We start from the raw sequence: 13,715 nt of genomic DNA, 5'->3' as shown, positions 1-13,715 counted from the left end.
ACCTACTCCATTTTTTAAGCTAAAAAAATCATTTTAATTTAAATTTCAGAAACAATGGTAATTTTTTTATGCAAGTAACATTAGAAATACCAAATTTGATGATATAAATGCAAAACATCAAAGAAATAAAATTTTGTTTTAATATAAAAAGAAAACACAAATTTTCTAATAAAAAAAAATGCGTAAATTCTTGGAGAAGTTGGTGAAAAATCCTCAATCATAATATATCTCTGGGTTCATTCCCTACCCACAAAATTGTGGTATTATGTCATACAAAATATGGTATACTTCATGTGGAAATGTGGTACACTTAAAAAAGTACCTAGAGACTGAACACAAAAAAAACGGCGGCTAGAGACTGAAGATCAATTTTCCGTAAATTCAAATCCTGCATAGCAATAGTCCAAAATCGTACGGACAATCGAAATATTTTGGCACGGTAATTAATGCTTCTATTAAAGCTCCAAATCTAATTTTGCCAATTACGTTTGTTTTTTTTAGCATGTATTTGTGATACGGATAAATCCCGTTAATAATATATAATATTTTTATTATAAAAAAATAATTTTTTTTAATAAATAATTCAAATAAAAAATTCGTCTCATAAAATTGGTCATGCTCATGTCTCAAAAAAATTCATATGTTTATTTTTTTGTTCCATAGAGTCAAATTCAGCCTATAACAAATGAAAGAAGATTATGCTTAAACTTAAGCTAAAATTGGATTTTGAAAATTACAATCCGCAATGAAAATTATCATTTATTGAATATGATGAAATATGTTAAAATTATTCATCTACTTTATGTCATTTTCGCCTTTAGTAAATTATGTCAAGCAAACGGTGATTATGAGAATACAACCATAATACATGAGCACAAACTTATGTGAGACGGTCTCACGGGTCTCTTATTTGGGTGATCCATAAAAAAATATTACTTTTTATGCTAAGAGTATTGTCTTTTTATTGTGAATATCGGTAGGGTTGACTTGTCTCACTGATTAAAATTCGTGAGATATGAGACCCACTCAGATACATGAGTTGGATGCAAATATAAAATTTAATAGTCATGAATAGAAGTTTTCAAATAATAAATTACGAAATATAATTTTAAAAATATGGACAGTTTGTCTCTTTGAATCAAATTTACAAGCAAGGATTGCGTCATTGTTTGAGCGAAGTCATTTTGTTTTGTTTTGGGAAAAAAAAAAGATGAACGTGGAACAGGTCCTTTAAAATTGCAAGACCTGGTAACAGTAACATTCAGATCCTATCAAACGCAATATTGTAATTTCAGGGAAGCAAGGAATCAAAGCAAGAATCACAGAGATTGAGAAGGTATACCTTGATTTCAGATCAAAATTATCCCAAAGATCCGAAGCAAGAAAAGTCAAGAATGAGTGAATGCATGAAACAGAGAAAACAGAATAAATTCCATTGACTCGTGGCCAAAAAATTTTAAAAAATAATTATTGTGGAGGAAGGGACCAAAGTTCCATATAAAAACAATCTGGGATTTGTCCAAAAGTTTAGAATTTGTGGATAAATTAACACTAGATTAAAGGGTTGAGAAAAGTTAAAAAAATGATGGGGAAAAAGTTTATCTTTATGCTATTATTTGTGGTGTTGAGTGTGATGTGTTGGGGTTGTAGTGGTCAGCAGCAACAGAAATGGAGGAAATTGAAGCCTTCTGAAAGCTGCCCATCAGGAATCAGTAAAGCTGGCTCATCTTCAGTGGTATTCCCACTCTATGGGAATGTTTATCCCAATGGGTAGGCGATTTCTTGATCGATTTTATATGGATTTTAGCCCATAACTTGTTTTGTGTGTTTTTTTTTTTAACATTACAATGGGGGTGGGGGCTTTGCTTTCAACATGGGATCGAAACCCACGCCTCTCTCTTACTGGGAGAGGTCTATGCTAATACAACGCTAGGTGTGTTGGCGTGATTCTGGTTTTTGAGTTCTAGAAAATGGTATCTATTTTTCTTATAAATTTAATTCAGCTGATGATTGGGAGTTTTGTTGAGTTGTGTGGATGAGAATCTAGATCATTGATGCGTGGGGAAGCGTTATTGGTTATGGGATTGTAATGGGATGAACTTTTGTGTTTCTTGCAGGTTTTATTTTGTCCAAGTTTTTGTAGGATACCCTCCAAAGCCGTATTTTCTTGATCCAGACACAGGCAGTGACCTGACTTGGCTTCAATGTGACGCCCCTTGTGTTCGTTGCACCCCGGTAAGATATAGTACGAGTAAATTTCGATGCATTATTGCCCTTGAAAAGCCTATAATAGCTTTCTTGATTTTGTGTTGTCATCAAATGCCCCTTGTGTCCTACCGGGGGTCGAGATATGGAATCATCGGTGTAAAGATCAGAGTCGCAATATCTTTAATAGCCATAGCTTTTGATCCAAAAACTTTGTTCTATAATTTGTAATAAAGTTTACAGTCACATATTCAATTCTCATGAGTTGCTATTGGTTTAAGGACTTGATTCTATACTTTGTATTTAAGTTTACAGTCATGAATTCAACTCCTATGAGTTGTAAGAACAATTTTTGGCAGATAGATTGTTGAGTGTGTATAAGTATTCATTATTTTTAATGCTGTGTGGGGCTGTCTTTACGATGCAGTGATTGAAACAGAATAGTTATTGTTATATAGGTTAAAGATTTGAGTTGCATTCTAGCAACTTTTGTGTACGGCAATCGCTTGATACCACTATAGCTATGAACGAAAACCAATCCTCAGTTAACATTGGGAGTTGTAGAAACTTTTAAGGTAGAGACGTTGCAGTGGTTTGATGATACATGATTCAAGAGAAAGTGTTCACATATTGTCTTCTTTCTTGGCCTTGCATATGCTTTCGAAAATGACTGTTCGATAATTTTGTTATGAAGATGAATTTCTCATCCTTGATGCTCTTCCTGTAGGGATTTCACCCACTATACCGACCTAGCAACGACCTTGTTATCTGTAAAGACCCTCTTTGTGCATCTCTGCACTCGAGTGATTACAAATGTGACACTCCAGAGCAATGTGATTACGAGGTTGAGTATGCAGATGGAGGTTCATCCCTTGGTGTTCTTGTCAATGATTTCTTCACCCTCAATCTCACTTCCGCAACGAAAATGAGTCCTCGTTTAACTCTTGGGTCGGTAGTCTACTCAAAACCTTTCTTTGTTAAGGCTTCAATCTCTGCATACATGTGTCAATATGAAGCATTTATCAGATTCAGAATTTAATATCAGGTGTGGATATGATCAGTTATCAGGATCATCCGATCACCCCTTAGATGGAGTGCTCGGCCTTGGAAGAGGAAAATCGAGCATTGTGTCACAGCTTCGTGATCAGGGAGTCGTGAAAAATGTTGTTGGCCACTGTCTAAGTGGAAAAGGCGGGTTTCTTTTCTTTGGAGATGATGCTTATGATTATTCACGAGTTACGTGGACACCCATGTCCCATGATCACACGTGAGTACTACCTATATACTTTCGTCAGCATTTCATACGGAGAAAACTGTTTTAGTTCTTATACATATCAATTTTTATGTACTTGACAGAAAGTATTATTCAGCTGGATTGGCAGAACTTATTTTTGGTGGGAAAAGTACAGGGTTCAAGAATCTTAACGTAATTTTCGACAGTGGGAGTTCTTACACATACTTCGATTCTCAGATTTACCACACTCTTCTTTCTTTGGTGAGCTAGTTCTGAAGATTTCTCCAGTTTCATTTCCTTAAAATATCTTACTTAAGCACAAGAAACTGATAACACAGCATTTTCATTTTGAACTATTCAATTGTTTTTAGAAAAGTATCTTCCGAACTTATTGATCATTGATGGTGTCTTCATGTTGCAACACGGGTTGCTAGATAAAGAAAGAAACAACCAAGAACTCGTTAAAAGAAGCAACCGACGACCGTACCCTTCCATTCTGCTGGAAAGGCAAGAAACCTTTCAAGAGTACCCGCGAAGTCCGAAGCTACTTCAAGACTTTAACATTCAGCTTTGCCAATGGTTGGAGATCTAAAGCTCAGTTTGAGATCAACCCTGAATCATATCTTATAATCTCTGTGAGAATCTCAAGCTTATTATCCCAGTTCCATTTCATGTCACTGCTTAGAAATCTGTAAAGTTTAGTTTTTTATGTTCTTGCAGTCAAAGGGCAATGCTTGTTTGGGAATCTTGAATGGAACAGATGTGGGATTGAACAATTTCAACATGATTGGAGGTAAAAAATCGATTGAAGAAACCATTTAATTTACCATGATTTGCACTATAATAGACCACCTCGGTCGTTCTATGCAGATATATCAATGCAGGATAAAGTTTTGATCTATGACAATGAGAAGCAAAAAATCGGGTGGACGCCTGCCAATTGCGATCAGCACCCGAAATCCAACTTTGAAGCCAGAATCCCATTATCAGCAAATGATGTACATAGCTTTTAGTGTGTTGGTCCATCAATATAGCAGTGACTTAATTTGGTGGAAGGAACGAGAAAACTTGTATTATTTGATATTTGTAATTAAATAGTATATCATCTATTGAGTGATGCAACACTATTGAAGTACAGAACTATTATTTTAGACCAATTTTATGAGCTTGAGTTCACGAGAAAAGTAGTTTCAATGTTAGATAAAGAGTCAAACCTCTAGTATGCAATCTCTTTTAGTGTTCTCCCAAACACGTGTTAGTTGTCTCACATCGTTTGGATAAAATACATGAGAGTTATATATATGGTCTTGGACAATCCTTCTCCCTTGAGCTAGCTTTTGGGGTTGAGTTAGGTTCAAGTTTCATTCTTAACATGGTATCAGAGCCATGTGCATTCCTGGACGTGAGGGGTGTGTTAGTTGTCTCATATTGGTTAAATAAAATACCTGAGAGTTATATATATGACTTTAAACATTACTCCCCCTTGAGATAATTTTTAGAGTTGAGTTAAGTCCAAATTCCATTCTTAACATCCCAAGCACGAAAAAGAGTGAATCATGATTAAAAAGTTATGATTTGGGCAAAACCAAGAAACAGTAGTCCATCCAAAGTTGACTACATTAAACACGAAAAACACATGAAAAATTGTAATTTTGTAAATAAACTTTAAGTTTAATAATTTTTTTAATATTGATGTAACCAGGGCAAAACTGACGAGTCGGTCGGGTACTATGCCAGGTTAGCTATCAAAATATCAAAGGAAATATGAGTTGGACGCTTGGACTGAATCTAGTGATTCCTCGATCCGATGGGAGAGATCTGCGAACAGAAAAATAACCAAGTGAATGGGCGTCGGAGGGATGTCCGGCGTGACCACTCCGATGCTTAAGTCAGCAGGATACTCAAGTAACAAGACCAATGTAGCCAAGTGATGGCTGTGTGATTGGTGTAGATAATAAATGAGAGTAGTAAATGTGAAGTAATGACTGAACCGATAGTAAATGCAAGTAAAGAACCTGATATTTATAGTAGAGAATGCAATGATGACCTCGTTTCTCGTGTTTGAGCATTAATTATAATAGGGTGACTGATTATACCCTATTGTTCTGACATGTCAAATCTTGTACTAGTCACATCCAGCCCACCTGATTTTATCAACCATTAATGTTATTGTCAGAGATAAGTCGGCTGTACATGCTCTATCAGGTCGGCGCCATTAAATGCTTCACTCATATCGAGGTGGCCAGGGTAAAATACTTCTCGGGATTTCTTATAAGAGCCCAAGTGTATAACGTCTCGGGGAGGTTATGTTTCGGGTGCTCATATGGCCCTGCCTCTGACTGACCGGCTCTTCCATGGATTCTTCTAGCCATCCTCTCTTTATCCCGGGCAATTCCATGACTCAAGTGCTGATCCATCTCCTCGCTTTATTGGCCCGGTTAGAATTTTTTATTCTCCTGACCCGGGCACCATCCATGGATGTGCTTCATATCCCGAGACGTCCCGGGAACATCCATGACCCGGACATCCCGGGATATCAAATATGTTTTAGATAATTTTTGAATTCGACTTCTATTGTCTGTTAAAAACAATTTACTTCTTTATTATTAGATAATATAAGCTATTTAAACATCAAAACCCTAAAAACACCGATATAGCTTGAATTTGTATTGAACAAAACTGAAGACGAGATAAACGAAGAAGAAGATCTGAATTAGAATATGACAAAGAGCTAGACAATAATAACTTTTGAAATTTATGATTGTGTTATTTAACCTATTGATTGACTTAATATAATTAAAACTATAATAAAAATCAAAATATTTTTCATATTTAAATTCGCATTAAACCCGTTTAAGTATGCAAGACTGGAAACTTTTATCTGTGGCGTTTGAGTCTTGTTCACTGCCTGTTTTTATCCCAGTTTTCAAGAAATTTATAAGTTCAAACCAAGTCTTGCAATATTGGGTAGATCTGGTAGTCTGGTTTAAAGAAAGAGGCAACATATTTTTAGGAGTAGTAAAGGAAGCATCTCAAGTATGTATGTATACCAGGAAATTTGCGAAACCAAATATTGCTATCTTTCTCAGACACATGAATGCTTCGTTCTTCCTTTTTTTATTCCTATATTCTTTCACCAAATGAATGCCACATTCTAGACCTACATTACAAAGAACGAATAAAATTTAACATCTGCTAAGATTCTAACAAACAAGAATGCCCTACTTGTTGCATATATCAACACAGCTGCTCTCTGGCTTTAAAAATCACGTCAATCCTTCGATCCATGGCTGCCCGATTGATGCATCACATTCATCTCGTCCATGTCATGGCACCCAGACGAATTTCTGGTAATCTTATCTGCTTCTTGATTGTCAAGATTTTCCTTGTTTTTTCCTCCTTTTTTCTTAGGAGAAAATGTATATATAAATCAAGAATCTGGTGTCACCATGCAAATGATGGATGTACATGGCTACCAAAACTTGATTGATAAAATAATATCGATGGCCATATCACTAATTAAAAGGGCTTCTGTATGTACCCAAACATTTCTTGAAACAGAGACATCTGATCATTATCTTGCATTTGGGATCCAAAAGGATCACCTAGGAAGCCATCCGTGTAGCTGAAGTCACATTGGAGAGAGTTTTCCACCTGTCTCCATGCAGATTCACTCCCAACCTCCTTATAGTTAGACATAAACTCCGCGGAAAACCCGTGCTCTGAACTACTCGAATCAGCATGCAACTTGGGTATCGACTCGGATGTGTCGAAATGCATATAGTCATCCATCTTCTGCAACTCAAAGGAATGCGGCGCCTGCACCAAAGGCGCCTTTGTTACCATTCCACTATACAGGATGGAATTCACATCCGGTTTTCGATCTTCCACATCTGAGAACTCCTCCGTCTTCTGATCCACAACCTTGTAACGCTTTCCAATATTTCCTTTCTTGTTGTATATTCGACACAATACCCAATCATCAAGCTGCAACACATAAGAAATACTAAATTAATTCACCCGAATATCCGAATAAAATATTTTGCCAAAATTATCCAAAAATGAACTGAAAATTTCATCTTCAAAGTGTCAGATAAGTACCCTCAAATTGTTTTTCTTGCCAGCAGACCTATCCACATTAGCTAGACGATATTCGTGCATGATCCAATCGGTTTTGACTCCTTTTGGAGCTTTTCCTTCGTAAAATACCAGAGCCTTCTTTATTCCCAGAGTCTTCGGTTTTCCGACCGGCTTGTCTGCTCCGGTTGCCTTCCAGTAGCCGGTTCCAGCCGCCCTGTTCGGTCGGGAACCGTTGGGGTACTTGCGGTCTCTTGAAGAAAAAAAGTACCACTCTTTTTCACCATACAGAGCCATACCTATTACCAATCAGAGAATATTTCACGGGTCAGAATAAAAAAATAAAAGACATAAATCCAAACACTTTCAATGGAAAATCACACGACATGAAAGAATTTCCAAAAACAGAGAATCAAACTTCTATAAGACGAAAAAAATGATGAAAATCATCCACATTTTCTATGGTTCACTTTCAGATACTTTCAGTGGAAAATCACAGAACATGTCAAAGTATCCAAAAAAGAGAATCTAATTTCATCGATCTAACTACAAACATAGAAAAATTGATGAAAATCATCCATAAATCCTTATCCATAAACCTCGAACAACCAAACTTAAAGAAAGGGAACAAAAATTGAAAATCCCATCACACAAAAAACAATAAACAAAAAAAAATCATTACCTGGAAGCTGCCATGGATCAAACTTGTAGAGATCGATCTCAGCTACGATGGGAACACCAATCTGCTGGCCCGAACACTTGCGGCATAGGTAATGCACGACCAGCTCCTCGTCCGTCGGATGGAACCTGAATCCCGCTGGCAAATTCAATTGCTGATCACTAACCGTCATCCACACCAAAATCTTACCAAGAATTGTCCTCTTTTTCTGTTGTAATTGGGTAGACTTTTCGCACTTGAGCTCTGAAACAAAGAAAATGGAGGCTACGCGTCGTATTTATACACACAAAATATTTTATTTTTGAATGAAATAAAATATAATGGTTAAATAAAATTATAAAACGTGCTTATTTTGGGGTGGGGGAGAGGGCTAAGTCGCGTGTAGGTATGTGTGGACTCCGTGGGCAGCAAGGAAAATTTAATACTTCTAAATTATTTAATAAAACAATAGGTCTGTACATATAAATATGAATATATATAAATGTTTTTTCTTGGGATTTTTAGATTTATTTGTTTTTATATAATATATAATGATATTATGAAAATCACAAAAACTCTCATGATAATGTCCGACCCATAAATAATTTGTTTTATATGTTAAAATTATTATTTTTCACTCAAAATATAGATTAAGTCGTCACAAATATAAATCTATAAAACTGTCCCAAAAAAACCTACTATATGAGAAATTGTTGGTCTGGGAAATAAAATTTGATTAGAGAGTAGATGTAGTCTGTATATGTTCTTTAATTTCGTATTTATTATAACATTCAATTAAAAATTTTAGTTTTACATATATATATATATATATATAATATATATGCTTTAAAGACGAACAAGAATTTCATATTTAAGTTGACATACATTTCATTTAATTTTTAAATAAACACAAAATTGATCCATAAATTATATTTTTTATGTCTTATATATAAATATCGTGAATAGTAACATGATTTTATAATTTTTAATGTTTGAATTTCAACCTCGAATGATGTTTTACGTGGTTAATTATTAGCCTATTTAAAAATTTTGATTTTAATAATATAGAAAAATATTAACATTATTAATTTTTATATATACAGCAAAGTGAAAATTTAGAAGATTTGGCGTGATGGGTGGAACGGGACTTTTGATTGTTGGTGGTGGAAAACAAAACTGACGGTCAAATAGAAAGATGCCACGAAAGAGAAGGAACTTGCCCTCACGTGTGGCGTAGACGTCACTGCTTGCGTCACTGAATCCGTCAACTTGCGGTTTACGAAAACTTATCGCGAATTAATTTTTCCTAGTCAACAGTATGACTCTTGGCCTTGGGGTCTGAGGCAGGCGTGGTGCGTCTCTGCACAATGAATTTAGGCTAGTTGGAGTACCAGGTTCGATGTGTGTACAAGTATTTAAACTTTTGGAAATTATAATTTTATTTTTATTTTTTATATAATGGGATATTTGTCATTTTTGATTATTTTTAGTGTTGAATTTCTATTTTGTTTTTTTTTTTATTTTGGTCTCATTTTCGATGCTCATGTGCATGATGTTGTATTGATATTTTTAGTGAAAAATGATTACAATTGAATGAAATGAAATATAACCAAATTTCGACAACACAGAATATCAAAATTGAAATAATCTAAGTATCTAACTAAGAATTATTAATGGTAATGAACTAATGATACACAAATTTTTGTTTTTAGCAAATATTATCTTGAATTATTAGCAATTTAAAAATTACTATTAATGTAGGGTCTTATATTTGACGTTTTTATACATTGTACTAATACGAATATTTCTAACGTGCTTATGTCATCAATCACATACATTATATGCAAATATTCAGGGGTTTACTCATCTCAAAACTGTCCTAATTCAAACATGATTAACTTTGAAGTTGTTATATGATAAGCTCTTGAAAAGAATGTGCATATTGTTCTTTTTTGTACGCCTTCTTTTGAGAGTTCACCACATAAGAAATACAAGGTTAATCGTATTTGGCTTCAGATGATTATGAGATGGTTGAACCCCTGAAAAGTTACATAAGGTGCGTGTGAGTGGAGATATAATCACACCGAAAATATCTGTATTAGTAAGAAATTACTTTTAGATTAAATATTTAATTTTTTCCTCTCATTGGCATTTGTGACATATTATGCATGAGTAAATTTTTCCAAAAGGCGATTTTAAAATATTAATTATCTGCCTAATATTCACCACTCTATTCATTCACAATCAAATGTCACAATAGAATCACTTGTTATAGTCAACCACCTTTTAAATAATTTGTCGCCCATGGAACGATTTCATGTCTCTTTATTAATGAGACGAGTCAATCATGTTCATATTTACAATAAAAATTAATATTTTTGTAATAAAAAAATTAATACTTACTTTTTAATGGATGAACCAAATAGAACATATGTCTCACAAAATTGACACGTGAAACCGGCTCATAGGATTTTTTGCATCCTTTAAAAGTATCATTCCGAATTATAAGTAAATGATTTATCTTCAATAATTTTTTATAATTTAAAATTATATGTTCTATAATCATATTTTGAAAATTAATTTTTTTTTGAATATTCGATAAATCAACTTAAATATAAAATTAAGAAACATGAGCATAAATATAGTTACATGTTTAAAACCTTAAAATCGAAAGAAAAAAGAAAGAAAGATTGAATAAACATCAAATAAAATGTGGACTTGGAGATTACGTTTGGAGAAACGAATATTTCTATTAATATACTTATGACACAACTTCCCGACGAATGAATCGATGACAAGTGTAGTATCGGTCAGAGCTATTAAATATATGATAAAATATTTATGTAGCTGGAGTCGCAAGTTGATGATTACGTGGCAAGAGTGAATGACGTGCTCCATGACATCAGCAAAGAAAAGGACGTATTTTTGTTCAAACCCTGGAAGCTGCCTAGGTTACTTCATCAAAAGTGGAAACTTCCGAGTGCAACTATCTTTATCCAAATCTCTCTCTCTCTCCCTTTTTTTTTTTTGGCTTTGAGTGCTAATAATTATTATGGATAAAATAATTAATTAGTATTATGTGGATCCCATTTACTAAATCAAATATTTTCACAAATATTTATTACGTATAAAATAAAAAGGTTTCATAGTCTAAATCGCATTTCTTTATAGCAACAAAATTTTTATTAAACAAAAAACTCGTCTGAGACGGTCTCACAGATCATATTTTGTGAAACAGATATCTTATTTAGGCCATTCATGAAAAAATGTTACTTTTTATGCTACGAGTATTACTTTCTATTGTGAATATCGGTAGAGTTGATCCCTCAGATAAAGATTCGTGAGACTGTATCACAAGAGATCTATTCTTTTTATTATTATTAACAACACATAAAAATTTAAATTATTTATGAGAACCAGAGCGACAAACAAGGGAGGATTGGCCTACATAAAAGTTGTCGCTTTCAAATGGTTGAAAAAGTGGTCCATACATTGAAAAGACATGGCAGCTAGTTGCATCAGGGAAGGTTCCGGGAATGAGGGTATAACGTCGACCAGTGATAGCTATGTACCAAATTAATTAATTCCAACTGCTAATTTAGAAATGAAATATATATTTTGTATCGGATAATAACATATTCAATATTCCATTTATTGTAACAAAGTTAATCGAAGATAAATTTTTATTAACTTCGACGGGAATAAGATCTAAACAAAAAAAATAGAAGAATATCGAGTTTTTGGTATTAGCAAAAGTGACACAAATAATCTGATACATCCAAATGATTCAAAAGTATTCTCGCAATCTTGCTGCACTTTGTTTCTGCCTGATTGCATCCGAAACTGATGTTGATCTTGGAAATGCAGAATCAGATTGAAGCCTGCACTGCAACGGGAACGTCTCCACAACCTCCACATCCCACAACACCTTATCATACGTCTTCTGTCGATGAGGGATGTCGTGTGTGACCGAGTTCCTCCACGGGGGAAGACCGCCGTTGGGGCGCAAAAATTCGCCGGAAAACGACCTCAGTCTCACCTATATTCGTCATTATCATCAACACATTAGCTCGATAAAAAATCGGTGGCCTATATAGACTTTTGGTCTTTTAATTTTTAATTGATGGAAAAAAATTTGTATTTTTCTTACATTTAATCCGATTCAATTTCGTCGGATCATATCAACAATGTCTGATATCAATATCACGATGAAATTTATATGTTTATGATTCTAGATACATAAACCATACAATTTTCACGACGGGCGATTCGAGTCAAAGCGACTCACCTGCATTCCATCCCTCAAGGGTTGCCATTCCGTGGCATCTTTATCACATTGGCAAGGCAGCGTCTGGACAACCTTTTTTCCTGTCACCCCTGGAAGAAATGGTTCACTTGAGGCTGTCAAGTACGTCCCATAACAACTTTTCAACCTTATATAATCTTTCCCTTTAACGAATTCAATGGTCCAGATCGTGTTCTTGGACGAGCCATCGCGTTCCAGGGCGATGGATTCGCGATCTTCAACGGCTACAAGAAACTTGTCTCTGTGGCTACGAAGCCGGATCGATTTCGCCTTCAAGAAAAGATCCATTTCCCGTGTTTCCTAAATCCAAAAATGATTACTGGAAACAGGTTGGTTCAAAATTCCCTGTACATTACAAAACAAGAAAAATTAAAGGGTATTTGAAATATATACATAAAACTTGGTTATTGTAATTTGAAATTTGTTGAAATTGCCTGAAATTTTATCAACGCAAGGGTGATGCACAACAAAATGTGTGATGGAGGAAGGCACAAAGCCAGGATTCTTGAAAGGCAATCTTTTGATGGACAAATTATTTTTTACAAAAATAAATAAATAAATGGAAAAATACAAAACAAAATGTGTGATGGATTTTATGCATTTTACATTTCAGATGTAGTTACGACACACATTTTATGTGTACACATATATAGATATGCAAATTTGTATCTATATGTACATTCTACAATTTCTCTCGTAAGAGTGTTTATTTAGATTGATGACTTTAAATATTTAAATATATATATATATATATATATATATATATATATATATATATATATATATATATTTGAGTATGATGTGGAATAATACTGAATAATATTACATGTTTGGTTTGATTGATAAATTTGAGATAATATGAATTTAAATAAAATAAAAATATAAAGTATAATATTATAATTTTTCGGTTCAAAAAAATTTGATATGGTATAAATATTTAATGATTTGATTCATGTGAGGCAACTGATCAATGCACAAAATTGTAACCAGCTATTTGATTGGATTGCATTATTAAACAATTCAACCCCTTGGACAATATTTATCACTTTTATCTATTTTTTATGAGTAGGAGAAGGAGATTTGTTATAATTAAATTTCAAACTCGGTATTTTGTCTTTAATTTAAAACTTTAATGTTAGATGAACAATTAAGGAAAGTGGGTCGATATTTGCTTAAAAAAAATCCTACAAGGAACCGGAAAAAATGATTTTTTTTTTTTTTAAAAAAAGAAATTA

The 13,715-nt window shown here is 33.9% G+C and overlaps 3 protein-coding genes across 3 annotated transcripts; 1 reads left to right on the top strand and 2 right to left on the bottom strand.

The window, feature by feature from the left end:
• The first annotated feature begins 1,369 nt into the window (after positions 1-1,369).
• Positions 1,370-4,596, top strand: LOC140807824 (aspartic proteinase Asp1-like). The gene is made up of 8 exons (XM_073164811.1): positions 1,370-1,770; positions 2,118-2,235; positions 2,933-3,153; positions 3,251-3,472; positions 3,562-3,700; positions 3,874-4,074; positions 4,160-4,232; positions 4,310-4,596. Exons 1-8 carry the CDS (start codon positions 1,583-1,585, stop codon positions 4,450-4,452), a joined length of 1,305 nt encoding a protein of 434 aa, XP_073020912.1. The 5' UTR covers positions 1,370-1,582; the 3' UTR covers positions 4,453-4,596.
• Positions 4,597-6,458: 1,862 nt separating this feature from the next.
• On the bottom strand, positions 6,459-8,453 carry LOC140807751 (NAC transcription factor 32-like). The gene is made up of 3 exons (XM_073164744.1): positions 8,199-8,453; positions 7,541-7,815; positions 6,459-7,426 (listed from the first exon to the last, which is right to left on the bottom strand). The coding sequence occupies exons 1-3, from the start codon at positions 8,365-8,367 to the stop codon at positions 6,959-6,961; spliced, it is 912 nt and encodes a 303-aa protein (XP_073020845.1). The 5' UTR covers positions 8,368-8,453; the 3' UTR covers positions 6,459-6,958.
• A 3,382-nt stretch (positions 8,454-11,835) lies between these two features.
• Positions 11,836-13,044, bottom strand: LOC140810250 (uncharacterized). The gene is made up of 2 exons (XM_073168125.1): positions 12,463-13,044; positions 11,836-12,213 (listed from the first exon to the last, which is right to left on the bottom strand). Exons 1-2 carry the CDS (start codon positions 12,766-12,768, stop codon positions 11,962-11,964), a joined length of 558 nt encoding a protein of 185 aa, XP_073024226.1. The 5' UTR covers positions 12,769-13,044; the 3' UTR covers positions 11,836-11,961.
• Between the last annotated feature and the right edge of the window lie 671 nt (positions 13,045-13,715).

Source organism: Primulina eburnea, chromosome 1 (genome assembly GCF_022965805.1).
Source record: "Primulina eburnea isolate SZY01 chromosome 1, ASM2296580v1, whole genome shotgun sequence".
NCBI lineage: Eukaryota > Viridiplantae > Streptophyta > Magnoliopsida > Lamiales > Gesneriaceae > Primulina > Primulina eburnea.
Note: the sequence above shows the minus strand (reverse complement) of the source record. Positions and strands in the feature narration are given on the sequence as shown.

Coding starts and splice junctions, on each gene's coding strand:
- LOC140807751 (XM_073164744.1), bottom strand. CDS start 8,367: ATGACGGTTAGTGATCAGCAATTGAATTTGCCAGCGGGATTCAGGTTC. Junction 7,816..8,198: donor TGATCCATGGCAGCTTCCAG/GTAATGATTTTT, acceptor GATTGGTAATAG/GTATGGCTCTGTATGGTGAA. Junction 7,427..7,540: donor GCAAGAAAAACAATTTGAGG/GTACTTATCTGA, acceptor TATGTGTTGCAG/CTTGATGATTGGGTATTGTG.
- LOC140807824 (XM_073164811.1), top strand. CDS start 1,583: ATGATGGGGAAAAAGTTTATCTTTATGCTATTATTTGTGGTGTTGAGT. Junction 2,236..2,932: donor CTTGTGTTCGTTGCACCCCG/GTAAGATATAGT, acceptor CTCTTCCTGTAG/GGATTTCACCCACTATACCG. Junction 4,233..4,309: donor CAATTTCAACATGATTGGAG/GTAAAAAATCGA, acceptor CGTTCTATGCAG/ATATATCAATGCAGGATAAA.
- LOC140810250 (XM_073168125.1), bottom strand. CDS start 12,768: ATGGATCTTTTCTTGAAGGCGAAATCGATCCGGCTTCGTAGCCACAGA. Junction 12,214..12,462: donor CCTTGAGGGATGGAATGCAG/GTGAGTCGCTTT, acceptor TGACGAATATAG/GTGAGACTGAGGTCGTTTTC.